The sequence below is a fragment of the Mastigoproctus giganteus genome, chromosome 2 (assembly GCF_048544385.1).
Source record: "Mastigoproctus giganteus isolate SK-2022 chromosome 2, ASM4854438v1, whole genome shotgun sequence".
Lineage (NCBI taxonomy): Eukaryota > Metazoa > Arthropoda > Arachnida > Uropygi > Thelyphonidae > Mastigoproctus > Mastigoproctus giganteus.
In genome coordinates, this window is record NC_143576.1 from 270,199,112 (window position 1) to 270,219,188 (window position 20,077).

General features: G+C 38.8%; 1 protein-coding gene across 3 annotated transcripts in view; it reads left to right on the forward strand.

Annotated features, from left to right (window-relative positions):
* The window catches only part of LOC150090468 (uncharacterized), a 678,730-nt gene that overhangs the window by 235,818 nt on the left and 422,835 nt on the right, over positions 1 to 20,077 (forward strand). For all 3 annotated transcript variants that reach the window (XM_090389911.1, XM_090389910.1, XM_090389909.1), the window contains exon 7: positions 19,791 to 19,939. In XM_090389911.1, the coding sequence (XP_090246037.1) occupies positions 19,791 to 19,939 (149 nt within the window). The remainder of the gene's footprint in view (positions 1 to 19,790; positions 19,940 to 20,077) is intronic.

The following is a 20,077-nucleotide window of genomic DNA, read 5'->3' on the forward strand; positions in this document are numbered from 1 at the left end:
TCCTGAGAGATGTTTCTGTACATTAAGCTCTATAGTATCATCTGATTCATTAGTAATTACGAGGTCAAGAATATTCTCGCTCTAGCTATTTTCTTTAACATGCTTGTATAAATAATAGTCACCTAGTTTATTTAGAAAAATTTTCCCCTTGGTGAGTTTCCCTCCCACGTATTCCAATCTGAGGCCGCAGTCAAAGTTACCTATAATAAGACATTACGCTTGCTAGCTTATTCCATCTGCATATACAGATTATCGTTATATAGATTCTTCACTATCTACTGGTCTGTAATGTATCCCCATTCTCACTGTTTCTAACTAAATCAAACCACACAGATTCTATGCTGGCAGATGTAATGTCAGACCGAGCAAAAGCTCTTTTCATGCTCAGGCTGCTTTTCATAAGAAGACTATACCACTCCACTTCTATCGTCATTTGTCTTTTCTAAATACATTGTGCATACCATAGTGAAACTTGTCATTACCAATTTCTGGGCAACAACAAGAGACTGAGTAATCTTCTGTAGGTTACAGAAAATTACTCAGCTTGGGATACAAACCTAAATAACTTGAGTGCGTGTGTGAGGGTGACCTGATACACGCTCTCAAGTTATTTCAGTTTGTATCCCAAGCTTTATCATCCCCCTCTTTTGAAACATTGCAACCCCCAGAACATCTTGTCAACATTAGCTGTTGTGGCGACCAACAATAATTCATAAGTGAGTTCAAATATTACTTTGATCCGTGTCATCAGATAAATGCTAATCTAAATTACCCTTCTCCCTCTAACTAGCAGTTTCCCCTAACTCATAGGGTATCCTCATATATAGGATAAATGAGAGTATCCTCATTTATAGGATAATCCATGCACTTATACGAAGAATTATAGAAGAATTATAGACGCATTCATATCACCACCAGGATTTTCAATCCACTGCAGGATGAAGGCCTCTCCAGCAACTTTCAAGTTCCTTCTGATTCATGTAATAGCCATCCATTTACTACTCCCGAAATCATGAATTTCATTTTTCCATCTCCATTGTTGTCTCTGAAATTTTCTTTGTGACTCGATTACAGACTAGCTTATATCTTCATTAGGCTTTGTGTCACGTGATAATTTATATGCATCCAATGCATTTTTATTACCTGCCACATGTCTGATTAGTTCATATGACATGCATATAGACCTAAACTTTGAACAGTGCTCCTTAATTGGTATGAAAAACCTAGTTGCTTCCATGATTAAGGCTTTGAATACTTTCTGTTTAGAATTTGCTTTTGGTAATATCATCAGTCTGTCCCCCTGTATAGAATTTAAAAAACTTCTCAAGACCACTGTAGTCATGTATATGAAAGCAAAATCCTCTCTTGTAACTCCTGGTGATGAGGAGGAGAATGCCAGAAGTTTATCAAACTCTAACAGGGAGCTAAGTGATTTCGTAATAATTGAGAGCAAAGTGGAGGAGAAATTGTTGAAGTTAAATATAAGGATGGCACCTGGGGTGGATGGGATCTATCCAGTTATATTAAAGGAGATAGCAAAGGAAGGAAGCAAACCCTTAGCCATAAATTTTGAGCTTACTTGGACTCAGGGGAAGTCCCCATGGACTGGAGGTGTGCAAAAGTATCACCAATTCACAAAGGGGGTTCAAAAGATGACACAAGTAACTATGGACCTGTTAGTTTAACTTGTGTTCCGGGGAAAATAATGAGGTCACTGGTTAAAGAAGCATTGCAGGATCATCTTGACAAGACTGCAGTATTAGTTAAGACACAGCATGGGTTTGTTAAAGGGAGGACTTGTGTGACCAATTTGATTGGATACGATGATGTGTTCACAAAGGAACTGGATGCAAAAAATAATTTTGTTATCATATACTTTAATTTCAGGAGCCTCCGTAGCTAGGAGGACAGGAGCAGCAGTGCGTAGCACACACTTCTTGATTGGACCGGTGTCCGAGCCTGTGATCACCAAATACGGAGAATGCGGAAATAGGGAATGACCACCGCATATCCCTCGAGCAATATGGCCATGTGGCCTTAGTTGTTAATGCTCCTAAAAATCAAATAACAACAAACAAATTTGGATTTCAGGAAAGCTTTTAATTCTGTTGCACATGGAAGACTGCTGTTCAAATTGGAGCGGTATGACATTAAGGGCAAGCTATTGCAGTGGATAAAGGGATGGTTGAGAGGGAGATGGCAGAGAGTAGTAATAAAGGGACACTGCTCTACATGGACTAATGTTATTAGCAGAGTCCCCCAGGGTTTGCTGCTGGCCCCATTGTTCTGTGTATTCATCAATGATATCGATGAGGGTATATCAGGCCTAAAGTTCAAGTTTGTAGATGATACAAAGGTTGGCAGGGTTGTTAACAACAGTACAGATAGTATGCTACTGCAAAGGGATCTAGAAAGGTTAGGTAGATCTGCTGAGAAGTGGCAACTGAAGTTTAACCTTGAGAAATGCAAAGTACTCCATGTGGGTAGCAGTAAACCAAGAGAAATGTACTAACTGTGTGGCACTATACTCAGGGAGTTGGAGAATGAAAAAGACCTGGGGGTAGTTGTGCAGTCAGATATGACATTCTCTGAGCAGTGCAGATGGGCTGCCAGAGCAGGTCATGGAGTTTTGTCAATGATATATAGGAATTTTGCTAGCAGGGACAGGTAGGTGATTATCCTGTTGTACAATGGAATGGTCAGACCTTGCAGTACTGTGTACAAGGCAATGGTCAAGCCTTGAGTACCGTGTACAGGTCTGTTGGCCTCATTTTGGGAAGGATGTGCAGTTGCTAGAACGAGTAAAACAAGGGAAATAAGGTTGGTGAGGGGAACAAAGGGGGTGCTGTTCTGAAGAAAGGCTTAAATTCTGAAGAGTAGACACATGCGAGGTGATCATATTTAGGTGTATAAGGCCTTGAATGGGTTGAGCAAACTTGAATGCTGATGGGATTCTTTTTGCTCAGATTAAGAACCTAAGGGGGCATAGATTCAAATTGAGGAAAGACAGCTGTAGAATAGTAGTGCTGAAATTTTCCGTTAGCCAGTGGGTAGTTGATTGGTGGAACAGACTTCCATCTTTTGTTATGGAAGTTGACAGCCTAAAAAAATTTAAGGCTGAGCTGCACAGGCCTTTGGAATGAATGGAGGGGTGCAATGGGAGTTTTTTTTTTTTTTTTTTGGCTGTGCTGCATAAGCTTGCTTTCTTGCATTGCATGCCTCGACTAATGCTAAGTTTGCATCTTACAATTCTGTGATCACTTCCAACATTTTACTTGTTTAGGATGGTAACATTGTTCAGAATGTATCTTTTATTAGTGATGAAGAAGTCGATTTTATTAGTTGATAATCCCTTTAGGCTTTTCCGTGTCCACTTTCTGTTCACCCTTTTCTTGAAAAAGGTGTTCATTACTAACCTTCCTTGAGATTCTGCAAATTCCACAACTCTTTCATTTCTTTTACAAATTCCAAAATTTCCTACAGTTCCCTTTATTCACTGTTTTGTGTCTTTCCATCCTTAGTATTGAAGTCCCCCATAATAATGGTGTATAGTTTTTTTGGTCATCTACAAGACTCTCAATTTCTTTCTTTCTCATTCAGTCGCTCAATGCGTATTCCTCATCATGGCTCAATGTTGGAGCATATATCATTATAACATTTAGTGTATACCTCTTAGAAATCCTGAGTACTAGTCTTGCTTGACACTCTTGGTGATGTACTTTAGAATTTCAAAATGTTATTTTTTTATATCTTTATGGACCAGAAAGCCAACTCCACATTCGCTCTTTTCACTGTTTCCATTGGTGTACAGGATATTTCCACTTGATAAAGTTATAAGTGATTCAATTTCTTTTTCTTGTTTCAGCCGAGCTGATGATATTCGAATTCACATTTTCTAATTCCTTTTCCAGTTCTAAGATCAGAGCCATCCTCTCAGATATGCCAGACATGCTGTACTTGCTACCTGGGACTCCAAAACGCTGATGGAGCTGATATTTGAGTGACATTCAAATCAAGTGGACCCAATTTCAGCGAAGTCAGGACGGTCTGTGACAGCCAAATCCTCTGCTTGCACCTTCACAATGGCGGGACTGTCAGTTATTCTGGGTATAACCTCCATGCACAAGTCCAGTGTGGGTGACTACCGAGGTGTGAACCAACGTAAGCTGAGGTCAAGGTGTGATGCGCACACCACATGGAGGAATGCCGCCACACGAGTGTTACCAGGCAATACTAGGTGGCAGATGACTTACATCAACCGGTGCATTACCACCACTGTGTTTATTGGAGGCTTGAAGTGGTGGAACCCACGGATAGTCTCCAGAGCTAAGTTCCGGTCAACCCTTCCCCATCTCTTCCATCATGCAGTATGATTGATGACTTTTGAGGTTATGATGAACGTCGTGGCGAGATCCAATATTCCTTACATTTCGAGGGTACAGCTCTAAAACGGTTTTCGCAGGCCGGCCGCTAGTTAGGACACTGGACCGAACCTATTGGTATCTCTTTAGGAGGCTTCTGGATCAGCTAGTGTATAATCTTGCTACCTCTATTCTGCCAGATAGTGTCAGGAGGGAGTCCTAGTAATGTGCATGTGGGGGGGGGGAATTGTCGAGGCCACTTATGTCAAGAATCTGGATATATATGAAGGGTAGATATGAAGTTTTCTGAGCAGTGCAGTGCAGACGGTCTGCAAGAGTAGCTCATGGTGCCTTGTCAGTGATGTACAGGAATTTTCCTAGCAGAGAGATCAGGAGGTGATTATCCCCTTGTATAAGGCAATGGTCAGGCCACACCTTGAGTACTGTATACAGGTCTGGAGGCCTCATTTTAAGAAGGATCTAGAGCTATTGGAAGGAGAACAGAGAAGGGCAACAAGGTTAGTGAATGGAACGAAGGGTTGGTCTTATGAAGAAAGGCTCAAGTTTTGCAGATTAGTGTCTGGAGACTAGGCACCTGTGAGGGGATCTGATTGAGGTTTATAAAGCCATGAATGGTTTGAGCATACCCAATGCTGATAGGATTCTTCCACTTGCTCAGAATAATCACCCGAGAGGGCATAAATTTAAATTGCAGGATAGATGTGCCGAAGTTTTCCTTTAGCGAGCGGGTAGTTGATTAGTGGAACAGACATCCATCTTTTGTTGTGATAGTTGATAGCCTAAATAAATTTAAGGATGAGTTGAACAGGTATTTGGAATGAACGGAGGGGTGAAATGGGAGTGGTGTTTTATTATTTAATTTTTTATTTTTTTGGTTGATGCTGCATAAGCTTGCTTTCTTGCATCGTATGCCTCTGCTAATGCTAATATTCTTACCATATATACTTCTTATACAAAAATTTCATTACTTCATACCGCATGTCCCTTCCACTTTTTCTTAATATTGAATACACTACGAATTGGTGTATCCTTCTAAAATCCAATCTTGTCTTATATCTCGCAAAAAAGGATTTTTCTGCTCCTATGCTTGAATGGAAACACCATGAATCGATGTATCCTTCTAAAACTTTGTTGTTTTCTGCTCCTATGCTTATCTTTGGTGACACTCCGATTTCTAGGTAAAATGATATATCTCTTTTGTCAAACTAATAGAGTAAGCCTATCTGCGAAAAGAACTAAACCTCCCAAACACTTCCTAGTTCATTTCACAAATATATGTGGTCTCAATTCTAATCTCAACGATGTCCATTTCCTCTTGTAGTTTGCCAAACCCCATGTCCTTTTTTTGACCGATTCTCAGTTATTGGTTGATTCAACTACTGCTTATCTCAGTTGCCTAAATTATTCGCTTTATAATTCCTTTCGCCTCAAAGGTGGTACTTGTGCATATCTCCGTTCCGATGTTCCCTATCAGAGACTTGGTAATTTGGAATCTCCTCTTCTCAATCTTCTCTGGCTTAAAATTACTCTACCTCATTGTGTCAAATTCATCTATTGTCTTTACAGTTCTCTCAACTCCATCAATCACTTGGAGCTCTTTGACTTCCTCTCTTTGCTACTTGACCTTTCAAGTACATGGTTGAAGTGAGGAAGTCAAAGAGCTCCAAGTGATTGATGGAGTTGAGATATGAAGTAAGCCTATTTAGCTGAACAAGGTGGTTACCTTGTTCAGCTTCCATCTTGGAGCTCTTTGACTTCCTCTCTTTGCTACTTGACCTTCCAAGTACATGGTTGAAGTGAATGGTCCTTTAGGCACCTTAGATCACAACTTGGTGATTGTCTCTTCTCCAATGGAGCCTTTATCTCATGGCTATTCTGAATTTCGTGTTGTTTGGCATTACAAGAATGTAAAATGGGATGACCTGAGAGATTTTGTTTCTTCTTTTCCTTGGTCGAATTACTTTTTTTTTTTTTTTTTTTATGAAAACCCCAAACATGAAAGGTATCAAAACCTATAGTACTTAGTACCGTGTATGGGTTGAAGGAGACGTATGGGGGGATGGCGGAAACTTTGCTCTAGAGACTAAACATGGGTTTCAAGCCTCCAATAAGCAAAGTGGTGGTATTTCACCGGTTAATGAAAGTCATCTACCACCTGTTTCAAAACTTCTGATGTCAGTGTTTGCTCAGATCGTATCAGGGAAATTATTCTTGTAGGAATGGAATCCTTTATCTAAACGTTGGTTTTACAATAAATGTGCTACGCCTGTTCAAGAGAAGAACGTTGCATATCGGCTGTTTTCTAATTCTTCAATTTCATTTTTTGCCCACATCAAAGTTTGCAACAATTGTAAAGCATTCTTTAATCAGTCGAAACTCAACTTTGAACAGGCTAAGAGTAGAAAACTTGCTCCTTCCCCTAATGGAAGCCGAGAATTCTGGTCTCTTGCGAAACTATTGGCAACAAATTTGCTCATTTCTGCTCCCACCTATGTCAAAACCCGGTGGTTACCTTGTTCAAGTATAAAGCTTGACCTGCTAGCATACCATTTTTCTTCCACCTCATGTATTAATGAATTTGGTAGAACATCCCACCAACATGCTCCATTCAATGCCTCCTGTGATCTTCTGTCAAAAAGATGTGAGAAGGATTTTAACGAATCTCGATGCTAAGGAATATCCAGGTCCTTAGGGTATTTCTCCACTTGTTCTCAAAACCTGTGCTCCTGTTCTTTGCCACATTTTTTTCACTTTCTTTTTCCAAAGCTGTTTTTCCTTCTGCTTGGAAATTTTCTCATATCCAGCCAGTTCCCAAAAAAGGGTGACAAGTCCCTCCAATCCAATTATCGTCCCATTGCAATTACTGCTACTCTTTCTAAAATAAAGGAGACATCAATTAACTGTGAACTCTTAAACTACCTAAAAACCTTCCGTCTGATCAACAATCGCCAGTATGTATTCCATCAGTGTCGATCCACTTGTGATATTCTGGCTTATATTATCCATTTATGGACAAATTCAATGGTAAAGTTTGATGAAACACAAACAGTTGTTGTTGACATCTCAAAGGCTTTCGATCATGTTTGGCATAAAGATCTTCTAAACAAGCTTCCATCTTATTGTTTTCTTACTGTTTTTTGTATGTGGTTATCTAGTTTTCTCTCTAATCACTCATTGAGGGTGATTGTAGATGGCCCTCTGTCTTCTAACTTTGCCAGTAATGCTAGTGTCCCCCAAGGTTTAGTTCCTTCCACAACTCTTTTCCTCTTTTATATATTAATGGCCTTCTTCCATTGACTGTAAATCCTATCCACAGTTTTGCCGATGATAGCACATTGCATTCCACTTTCCATTTTGAGAAATCTTGCTCTGCTCGATCCGCTTCAAATTCTTGAATATCCGCTACCAATCTCTTAAATGCCAATATCCCGATAATTCTCCTGTGGGACAAAGACAACTTAGTTGATTTCAATCGTTTGAAAACTCAGTCTTGTCTTATATCTCTCAAAAAGGATTCTTCTGCTCCTATGCTGGTGACACTCCAATCTATGGTGACACTCCAATTTCTAGGCAAGTTGATATACCTCTTTTGGAGATTACTCTGACTTCTAATCTCTATTGGCACAAGCACCTTACAAATATTGCTTCATCTGCATCTAAAAATCTTGATTTTCTCTTTCGGTGTTCCTTTTCTTCCAGAGAGCTGTTCACTCTGTACAAATCGAAAATCCACCCTATCGTGGAATATTGTTCTCACATCTGGGGCGGTGCCCCCAAAACTTCTCTCAAGCTTCTAGATTCCATTCAGAAGAGGCCAGTTAGGTTAATTAATGACTCCTCTGCAACAAAGACTGTCCACTCTCTGTCTCATAGACGTACTATTTCTGGTGCATTGCCTTTTCTACAGATACTTCCATGAGCACTGTTCTTCTGAATTGGCTTTTATAATTCCCACTCTTTCTCTCTTCTTTCAAAACAATCCAAACACATGCCGCCATCAGCCATCATCCGTTTACTGTCCAACTTCAAACTCACAGAACCAACTTTTCATCTTCCTCGTTTATTCATTCAACTTCTGTTTTCTGAAACAACATACCTCAATACGTATTTTCTGAAAACTACAGTCTAGAGAAGTTCAACTCTAATGTCAACAAATATCTTTTTGTCTTATTACCTCCAACCCAAGCATGGTACAAAGTAGTATAGGTTATTAGGAGTAGACCGGCGGAATTACTAAACAAGTACAGGTCACTGTTGAAAAAAATCTCTTAAATTAGGGTTGAAGGTTAAAGTGTCTGCAATTCTGCCCAGACAAGATAGGAGGGAGTATATTGTGAGTGCCTTGTCGATCAGTTTGGCCCTGGAAAGATTGTGCAAGGCTCAAGGAGTAGAATTTTTTTCAGCCTGGTCTCTACTTGTTAACAGGAGAGACTGCTTCTACAGGGATGGGATACACTTAAATAGAAAGGGTGCAAGAATATTTGCCTATGCTATTGAAGCAGTGTTAGGTGGGTTAGAAAACTGCTAGCTTGGTTGGGGGGGGATACAAGGACAAATAGATTAACAGTAGCTACTGGCAGAGGTGAAATTGATTCTTGCACTGCTTCTATTAAATGAGCAGCAGACTGGAAAACAAGATGCTGAAAACATCAATGGCAGATATTGTTGGGATATCAGAGACGTGGTGTCACACAGATATAAGGAATGTAGAACTGAAATTTGGGGAGAAAAATGTGTACAGGAAGGAGAAACAGGATAGGAACGGAGGAGAGGTTATGCTGTTAGTTAAGAAAGACATAAAATTCAAGGAGGTACAGCCAGTCGACATCGTTGGATGGTGCAGTGTCGAGTCTGTTTGGTATTACATAAGCATTGGAAGATAAATATTGAGAGTAGGAGTGTGTTTTAGGCCTAATGACTCTGATGAGTATAATAAGAAACTGTACAGGGAAATAGAGTGGGCCAGTAACTCAGAGAGTCTTATAATGGGGGATTTTAGTTTCTTGGATATTGACTGGAATTTGTGGTTTGGTCACTCGCACCCTTTTAAGGCTTTTGTGAATTTATTGGATGATTATTTTCTGCATCAGCATGTTCGGGAGGCAACTAGAAGGAGTAATACTCTTGATCTGATTGTCAATATTGATTCTTCATGATTAAGAATCTGCAGATAAATGAACAACTAGGTGGCGGTGATCACAGTGTGCTGAAGTGGGATTTATTCAAAGTGGTAACTGCCATCAAGGATAAAGGGAAGGGTTTTTTTTTGCTTTCATAAAGGCGACTACGGACGTCCGAGACAGTATTTAAATTCTATACGTTACGTCCCAATGATGATGTCACCAACAGCAAATTCAAAATGGGAAGCATTCAAAGAATTGTTTTTGGATGTTACTAGGCTTTACATATCAACTAAGAAATATTGTTGAAGTTTTAGGCCTAAATGGATGTCAGATGAACTAATGTCACAAAAAAAAAAAAAAAAATGCATGGGATACATATAAATTAATGGGTGACGTGGAAGCCAACGCCAACGATACATATAAGCTGGTTTATAACCATGTCACAAAGGAGGTTAGGTAAGCAAAGGCAGATTATGAGAAATCTTTGGCAAAGGATGCAAAGAAAAACAGCATGGTGTTTTTTACCTCTGTAATCTCTAGAAGGAAGCGGATGAATCAGATTTGTCCACTGGATATCGATGGTTCAACTGTCGATGATCCTACTCAAGTGTCTAACAAACTAAATGAGTATTTTGCATCTGCATTCACACAAGCAGTTATTCAGGGAGGGAAATGCCAGATGTGAACTAAACTCTTATCAACGAGATAGATGATTTAACTGAGAAGAAAGGGGACAAGAAATTATTGAAGATAAACATAAGGAAGGCACCTGGGTTGGATGGGATCTATTATATTAAAGGAGGCAGCAAAGGAAGTAAGCAGTCCCTTAGCCATGATTATGAGATCTTCCTTGGAATTAGGGGAGTTACCCACGGACTGGAAATGTGGAAATGTTTCACCAATTCACACAGGTGGATCAAAGGGGGACACAAGTAATTATAGACCTGTTAGTTTAACTTCTGTTCCAGAAAGTTAATGGAGGCACTGTTTAAAGAAGCAATGCGGAATCATCTAGACAAGGCTTCAGTTATAGTGTGGACCCAGCATGGGTTTGTTAAGGGGAAGTTTTGTCTGACCAATTTGACTGGATATTATGATGTGGTCACAAAGCAACTGGATGCAAAGAATAACTTTGATATCGTATATTTGATCTGGTTATCAGCAGTGATCATTCGTGTATTAGGAATTTGCAGATAAAAGAACCGCTAGGTGGCAGTGATTACAGTGTACTGACGTGGGATTTACTTAAAGATTTAATTACCATCAGGGGTAAAGGAAAGGGTTTTTGCTTCCGTAAAGGCGAGTACAGTGGTCTCCGACAGTTTTTAAATTCTGTACAGTGGGATCAACTGACGACGTTACCAACAGTAAATTCTAAGTGGGAAGCATTCAAGGAATTAATCGTGGAAGCTACTAAAAGTTTCATACCTATTAAGAAATATTGTTCAAGGTTTAGGCCTAAATGGTTGTGAAATGAACTAATGAGACTCGTAACAGAGAAGAAAAATGCATGGGATGCATATAAATTATCAAGCGACTCAGAAGCCTATGGCAGATATAAGTTAATCTGTAATCAGGTCACAAAGGAGGTTCGGCAGGCGAAGGCAGATTACGAGAAATCCTTGGCAAAATATGCTAAGAAAAACAGCAGGGATTTCTTTACTTATATAAACTCTAAAAGGAAGGGGATGAATCTGATTGGTTCACTTGACATCGATGGTTCGACTATTGATGATCCTGGTCAGATAGCAAACAAACTGAATGAGTATTTTGCATCTACATTCACACGTGAGGAATTATTAAGGTTTGAAAATGGCAGAAGTTTATCAAATTGTAGCAGGGTGCTTAATGATCCTGTAATAACTGAGAGCAAAGTGGAAGAGAAATTGTTGAAGTTAAACGTAAGAAAAGCACCTGGGGTGGATGGGATCTATCCAGTTATATTAAAGGAGGCGGCAAAGCAACTAAGCAAACCCTTAGCCATAATTATCAGAGCATCCTTGGACTCAGGGGAGGTTCCCACGGACTGGAGATGTGCAAATGTATCCCCAATTCACAAAGGGGGATCGAAGGGTGACACGAGTAATTACAGACCAGTTAGTTTAACTTCTGTTCCGGGTAAAATAATGGAGTCGCTGGTTAAAGATGCATTACAGGATCATCTAGACAAGACTGTAGCAATAATTCAGACACAGCATGGGTTTGTTAAGGGAAAGTCTTGTCTGACAAATTTGATAGGATATTATAATGTGGTTACAAAGGAACTGGATGCAAAAAACAATTTTGATATCATGTATTTGGATTTCAGGAAAGCTTTTGACACTGTTGCGCATGGAAGACTATTGTACAAATTGTAGCAGAATGGTATTAAGGGTAAGTTGCTACAATGGATAAAAGGATGGTTAAGTGCGAGAAGACAGAGGGTGGTAATCAATGGGTGCTGCTCTTCTTGGACTAATGTTATTAGTGGAGTTCCACAGGGTTCGGTGTTAGGTCCACTGTTGTGTTGTATATTTATGAATGATATTGATGAAGGTATATCAGGCTTAATGTCGAAGTTTGCAGATGATACAAAGGTTGGCAGGGTTGTTAATGACAGTAATGGCAGTCTGCTACTGCAACAGGATCTGGATAATTTGGGCAGATGGGCTAAGAAGTGGCAACTGAAGTTTAATCTTGACAAATGCAAAGTACTGCATATGGGTAGAAGTAACCCCAGAGAAACGTACCAACTGTGTGGTACTACACTTAAGGTGGTAGAAAATGAAAAAGACCTGGGAGTAATTGTGCAGTCAGATATGAAGTTCTCTGAGCAATGCAGACAGGCTGCCAGGGCAGGTCATGGGTTTTTGTCAATGATATATAGGAATTTTGCTAGCAGGGAAAAGGAGGTGATTATCACTCTGTATAAGGCAATGGTCAGGCCACGCCTTGAGTACTGCGTACAGGTCTGGAGACCTCATTTTAGGAAGGATGTAGATTTACTTGAGCGGGTACAGAGAAGGGCAACAAGATTGGTGAGGGGAACGAAGGGATCCTCTTACCAAGAGAGGCTTAAGTTCTGCAAATTGTAGTGGCTGGAGATTAGGCACCTGCGCGGTGATCTGATTGAGGTATAGAAGGCCTTGAATGGATTGAGCACGCTGAATTGGAGGGAATGGTGTGATTATTTATTTATTTTTTTTTTTTTGGCTGATGGTGCATAAGCTCATACATTTGCTTTCTTGCATCACATGCCACTATTACTACTACTACTACTACTACTATTTGGTTCTTACAAAGGCTTTTGATACTGTTGCAAATGGAAGACCCCTGCAGAAATTGGAGCAGTGCGGCATTTGAGGCAAATTGCTGCTATTTATAAAGGGATGGTTGAGTGATAGAAGACAGAGAGTGGTAATCAATGGATATTGCTCTTTGTGGACTAATGTTATTAGTGGAGTCCTTCAGGGTTCAGTGTTGGGACCATTGTTGTTTTCTGTATTTATAAATGATATTGATGATCAGACTTAATGTCCAAGTTTGCAGACAATAGCATTAGCTTCATATAGTGTAGTATAGTTTATTATATTATCAATTAATCAGTAAAATTCATTAAACTTGTTAAAATTCATTATCAGTTAAATTGTACTTTTTTAACTGAATACATATAATGACTTAGATCTTACAAACGTAACATTTTTAATTAATACGTAACTTGATACGGAAGTAATATAACGGAACTCGTTAAAAAAAAATATAGATAAATAGTGTTATAACTGCATTGGGATACAAGTTTTGGATTATAATTTTGTACTGAAATTAAAATTTTATTGAAATTGACTTGAAATCATGACTCAGTTGTTGTTATTATTTGGCTTTTAGGAGCATTATCACCTAAGACCATATTGCTCCGGAGATATGCGGTGGTCATCCCCAACCTTTCCGCATCCTCCGTGTTTGGTGATCACGGGCTTGAACACCGGTCTTGTCAAGAAGCATGTGCTACGCACTGTCGCTCCTGCCCACCCGCCTACAGAGGCGTCTCATGACTCAGACCAGAGATGCCAAGCAAAATTTCAAGCTAAATAGAGTGCTGTGGCTCGGGAGAACTGAGGGGGACAGTTGCATTCTGAATCACACCCTTTTTTAGATTGCACTGCTTGCTTGGTGTTTGTGGGGCAATCAGATACGGGAAATGGTATTGGCAAGGGAGATGTCTTTGTGTGCGCTCGATGTAAGGAATGTGAGGATATCAGGCGAAAGCTCAGTGTTGTTATGGGCCTATATGAGAGCTTGAAGGATAGGGTGGATGCCCTCAATGGATCTAAATTGAGGGGCCCATCAAGCTCTCAGCTGCCCGCATCAACGCCATAGCTTGTTTTGATTATCACGCAACACAGCGGCATCCCCCGAGAAAGAATGTGCTGGTCCCACAGGAACTAGTAGTTGTTGGTGACTCTATTGTCAGGGAATTGAGGAACATGGTATGTAAAAAGGATAGGTGTAACAGGTCCAGGTTATGTCTGCCAGGGGAAAGGTTGATGATGTAGTAGAGCAGATTCATCTTTTAAGGGTACAAAAGGTGATATTGTTTTACACGTTGGCACTAATGATATTAAGAGTAGGAGACAGGTGGAATTACTTAAACAAGTACAGGTCTCCGTGCTTGTTAAGTAATTGCTCTGTGAATTGTTAAGTAATAAAGCCGTGAATTAGTATTAGTATTAGTATTAGTAACGGCCGCATGGTGCAAGAAAGCCTATGGCTTATGCTGCACCAGCCAAAAAAAAAAAAAAATAAATTAAAAAAAAATAATAAAAAAAAATATAAATCCGAACAAAACAATGATAAAAACAAAAAAAAAAAAAAAAAAATAAATAAATAAATAAATAATAATAATTAATAAAATAAAAAATAAATAAAAAGGAAATTAAACCTATCATCCTATGTGCTTCCCTTACCCGAAATTAGGATTGAATTTGAAAGTGTCTGCAATTCTGTCCAGACACGACAGGAGGGAGTATATGATGAGAGCCTTTTCAATCAATGGAAAGACTGTTCAAGGCTCAAGGGATAGATTTCTTTCAGTCTGGTCTGAACTTGTTAACAGGAGAGACTGCTTCTACAGGGATGGGATACACTTAAATAGAAAGGGTGCAAGAATATTTGCTAATGCTATCAAGGCAGTGTTAGGTGGGTCAGAAAACTACTTGCTTGGGGGGGGATACAAGGACTAATAGATTAACAGTATCCACTGGCAGAGGTGAAAGTTATTCTTGCACTGTTTCTTATTGGAATGAGCAGCAGCCTGGAAAACAAGATGCAGGTTATTTAAAAGACTTCTGGGAGTCATTGTGGTACAAGTAAACACATGGGTTGTGTTAGGGTAACTAAGAATAGGAACAGGTGCATGTATACTTGCATATACACCAGTGCTAGGAATTTGGTAAATAAATTTGATGAATTTGAGGTATTGGTCAAAACATCAAAGGTATATATTGTTGGGATATCAGACATGATGTCACACAGATATAAGGAATACGGAACTGGAATTTGGGGAGTGCAATGTGTGTAGGAAGGAGAGACATGATAGTAAGGGAGGAGGAGTTATGCTATTAGTTAAGAAACACATAAAATCCATGGAAGTGAAGCCAGTCGACATCGCTGGAAAGTGCAGTGTCGAGTCAGTTTGGTGTGACATAAGCATTGGGAGATCAAAATTGAGAGTAGGAGTGTGCTATAGGCCTAATGACTCTGATGATGAGTATAATAAGAAACTGTACAGGGAAATAGAGTGAGCTAGTACATCAGATAGTCTTATAATGGGGGATTTTAATGTCCTAGATGTTGACTGGAATTTTTGGGTTGGTCACTCACACTGTAACAAGGCTATTGGGGATGTATTGGATGATTGGTTTCTACATCAGCATGTTCGGGAGGCATCTAGAGGGATTAATACTATTGTTCTGTTTATTAGTAGTGATTCTTCATGCATTAAGAATCTGTAGATAAAGGGACCCTTAGGTGGCATTGATCAGTGTGTTGAAGTGGGATTCCCTCAAAGAGGTAACTACCATCAGGGGTAAAGGGAAGAGTTTGATGCTTTCGTAAAGGCGACTACTGGGGTCTGAGTCAATATATAAATTCTATACATTGGGACCAACTGATGGTGTTACCAACAGCAAATTCAAAATGGGAAGCATTCAAAGAATTTATTTGAAAGCTACTAGGCTTTACATAGGAACTAAGAAATATTGTTCAGAATTTAGGCCTGAATGGATGTGAGATGAACCAATGAGTCATATTGCAGAGAAGAAAAGTGCATGGGATACATATAAATTAATGGGTGACATGGGAGCTTATGATAGATATAAGTTGGTTTGTAGCCAAATCACAAACGAGATTTGTCAGGAAAAGGCAGATTAAGAGAAATCTTTGGCAAAGGATGCAAAGAAAAACAACAAAGAATTCTTTACCTATATAAACTCTAGATGAAAGGAATGAATCAGATTGTTCCACTGGATATTGATGGTTGAACTGTTGATGGTTCTGCTCAGGTAGCTAACAAACTAAATGAGTATTTTGCATCTACATTCGCACATCAGGAGTTATTCAGGGAGGGGAATGTCAGAGGCGAATTAAACTCTGGCAGTGAGCTAGATGATTTTGTAATAACTGAGAGGAAAGTTGAAGATAAACATAAAAAAGGCACTTGGGGTGGATGGGATCTATCCACTTATATTAAAGAAGACAGCAAAGGAAGTAAGCAAACCCTTATCCATAAATATGAGAGCTTCCTTGGACTCAGGGGAGGTACCCATGGATTGGAGATGTGCAAAGGTGTTGCACATCTCCAGTTTGCACACCCAATTCCCAAAGGAGGATCAACTGGTGACACAAGTAATTATAGACCTTAGTTTAACTTCTGCTCCCGTAAAATTAATGGAGGCACTGGTTAAAGAAGAACTGCAGGATCATCTAGACAAGTCTCTAGTTGTAGCTCGGACACAGTATGGTTTTGTTAAGGGAAAATCTTGCTTGATCAATTTGATTGGATACTATGATGTGGTCACAAAGGAACTGTATGCAGTGAATAACTTTGATATCATATATGTATATCTCATGGTGTCTTGTCAATGATGTACAGGAATTTTTCTATCATATTAAGGAAGTGATTATGCACTTGTAATAAGGCAATGGTAATGCCACTCCGTGAGTATACAGTATACAAGTTTGGAAGCCTCATTTTTAGAAGGATATAGAGCTGTGGAAAGAGCATGGAGAAGGGCAACAAGATTAGTGAATGGACCAAGGGGTTGCTGTTACGAAGAAAAGCTTAAGTTTTGCAGACTGCAGTGTCTGGAGACTGGGCACCTGCAAGGTGACCTTATGGAGGTGTATAAAGCCTTGAATGGGTTGAGCATGCTGCATGCTGATGGGATTCTTCATCTTGCTCTGAAGAATCACCTGAGATGGTATAAATTAAAATTGAAGAAAGACAGATGTAGGATAGTTGTGTGGAAATTTGCGTTTAAACAGCAGGTAGTTGGTTGGTGGAAGAGACGTACATCCTTTGTTGTGGACGTTGATAGCCTAAATAAATTTAAGGCTGAACTGGACGGGTATTTGGATCGAATGGCGGAGTGAATTTGGAGCATTTTTTTTTTTGGCTGATGCTATATAATCTTGCTTTCTTCATCATAAGCCTCTACTAATGCCAATGCTAACAACACATAGGCTGGCAGAGTTGTTAATGACACTAATTAACATGCTCTATTTTGCTGCAGCAGGATCTAAAAAAGTTGAGATGGGCCGAGAGGTGGCTAACAAAGTTTAACATTGACAAATGTGAAGTTCTTTTTATGGGAAGCAGTAACCCTAGAGTAACGTATATACTCTTTGGTGCTACGCTCGCAATGGTAGAGAATGGAAAGGACCTGGGGTTAATTGTGCAGGCAGATATGAAGTTTTATGAGCAGTGTAGACTGTCTGCAAGAGTAGCTTGTGTTGTCTTGTCAGTGATATCAGGAAGTTTTCTAGCAGGGTTGAGGAGGTGATTATCCCCTTGCATAAGGCAATGGTCAGGCCACACCTACGCACTGCTGCTCCTTCCCACCTGGCTACGAGGGGTTCTAGCCCATCAACACCAAATACGGAGGATGCGGAAAGGTAAGGGAATGACCACCGTATATCCCGGAGCAATATGGCCTTAGTTGCTAATGATCCTAAAAACCAAATAACAAACAAACAAACATGGTCTGGAGTCGTCAGTTTAAGAAGTATATGGGGCTGTTGGAAAAAGTACAGGGATGGGAAACAAGATTAGTGAATGGAACAAAGGGTTGCTCTTAAAGAGAGAGGCTTAAGTTTTGAAAATTAGTGTCTGGAGACTAGGCACCTGTGAGGTAAACTGATTGAGGTGTATAAAGCCTTGAAAGGTTTCAGCATGCTCAGTGCTGATGGGATTCTTCCTCTTGCTGAGACTAATCGCCTGAGAAGGCATAAATTCAAATTGAGGAAAGACACTTGTAGGATATATGTATGGAAGTTTGCATTTAGCCAGCGGATGGTTGATTGCTGGAACAAACTTTCATCTGTCGTTGTAGAAGTTGTTAGCTTAAATAGATTCAAGGCAGAACTAGAGAAACATTTGGAGCGAGTGGATGGGTGAAGTTAGAAGATTTTTTTTTTTTTTTTTGTTTGATTGTATATAAGCTTACTTTCTCGTGCATCATGTGCCTTTGCTAATGCTAATGTCCAGTACGGAACTGGTTGACAAGGCTCTCATCACGTACTCTCTCCTATTGTGATCGAGTAGATTTTCAGACACACTCTGATATTTCCCCCCCTCCTCCTCTCTCGTTTTCTACATTACTCTCTACTTATTAATTCGTCTTACTTCCTACTTTACTTAAGTGAAATTTTCGTACTTTATGTATATATGTATACGCAACCATATCACCTTTTGTGCCTTTAAGTGATGATATTTGCTTAATAGCTTCATCAGTATTTCAGGTTTTAGTTTTATTTTAATATCTGTTAACTCTACATGGAGTATTATTCTTAGATTGGGAATGATTACCTATAAACTTATCTTAAATTTGTTGACTGTGTTTAGAAGCGTACAGTTAAGTTTGTTAATGATTCCTCATTTACAAAACCAATCCACTTGCTTTCACATTATATTAAGATTCTGTGTGCACTCTTCTGAAACTACATTAAATGGTTTGTTATCTGTTAGAAATGAGGATTATGGAATTTCAGTTGTCTAATTTTTCTGGTTATCTGAGTGTCTGTCAAACTCAGGAAAAAGCAAATGATAAACAGTAAAATTTTTTTCAGTTATTTTTCAATGTAATTCACATTGTAATCAGTATCAAGTCGCTATAAGACAGCAGAAACAAATAGAATTTAATCTTATTTAATTTAAAAATAAAACTTTAGTTATTGTCATGAAAATTTTATATAGTAGGCGCCACAAGTGGTAAGCAATTTTATTAGCTTTACATTTTCATAAATTTCGATGTGATGCAATTTAAAAAAAAAAAAAAATTAACCTCTATTAGTTATATAGGCTGCACCTTTCTTTGCATTCTATTATACATAATAATTAATAATCATTTTGTAATAAAAGATTATAAAAATATGTTAACATAATATTTTCTTGCCGTTTTACTAATTTATATGTAAAAATGGGATCCCCTCTCCGTTACTTCTATTTTAATTTTGCCGCAAAGAAAACTGCTGTGATTGTTAACTCCACTTCTTGAATATTAATATGCTGGAAAGCTCTAGTTATTAGAGCTTTCCAATTATCTGTGTAACCCCTAGCACAGCTTTTAAGTTCCACCTAATTTGAACAGTTAACCTCTCTGAAGAAGAAGAGAGATTTGAACAGTTTCAAATCTCTCTTCTTCTACTTCTACTCATAGTCAACTTCTTCTCATCAGTGAACTTCACTTTTACTGAATTAAAAGGTCAGATGCTTTTCAGAATCTGATTTATTGATATTTTGTTTCTTATTTAATATTTATTATTGGTGAAATCAATGACTTGATTATAACTGATTATTGACAGTACGAAATTTTTAGAGATCTTCAAGTACCGTGTTAATAGACTAGTAAAGGATAGCGAAAGCTTAAAACTACCGCCCCTCCCCCTTTTAATTTTTTCAATTTAACAATTCAACCTAAATATTAACCACGCTGCATAAGTAAGCCATCACAGATTAATTCAAGGTGAGTACCGCTTTTTAAACTTTCGCTATCCTTTACTAAACTGATTATTGTTATTTTTAATTTAGAGGATTCTACTTCAGATGATAGTGGAGAAGATGAAAATTGTTCTAACCACATAAATGGAAATCCAGGGCAAAATTTAAAAAAGACTTCCAGAAAAAGAGAAATGAAGGGCGACTGTGATATACATTTTAAAAGGATAAAGAACATAAAAGTAAGTGTATCAAGTTTATTTATGGCAGACCTGCACATGATAATGCGGAATTCTTTAAAAATCTGCACATTTTACAAATCAACAAAATTTTCTAATCCAAAAATGTTAAGAGAGCAATCTGACACTTATAAATAAACA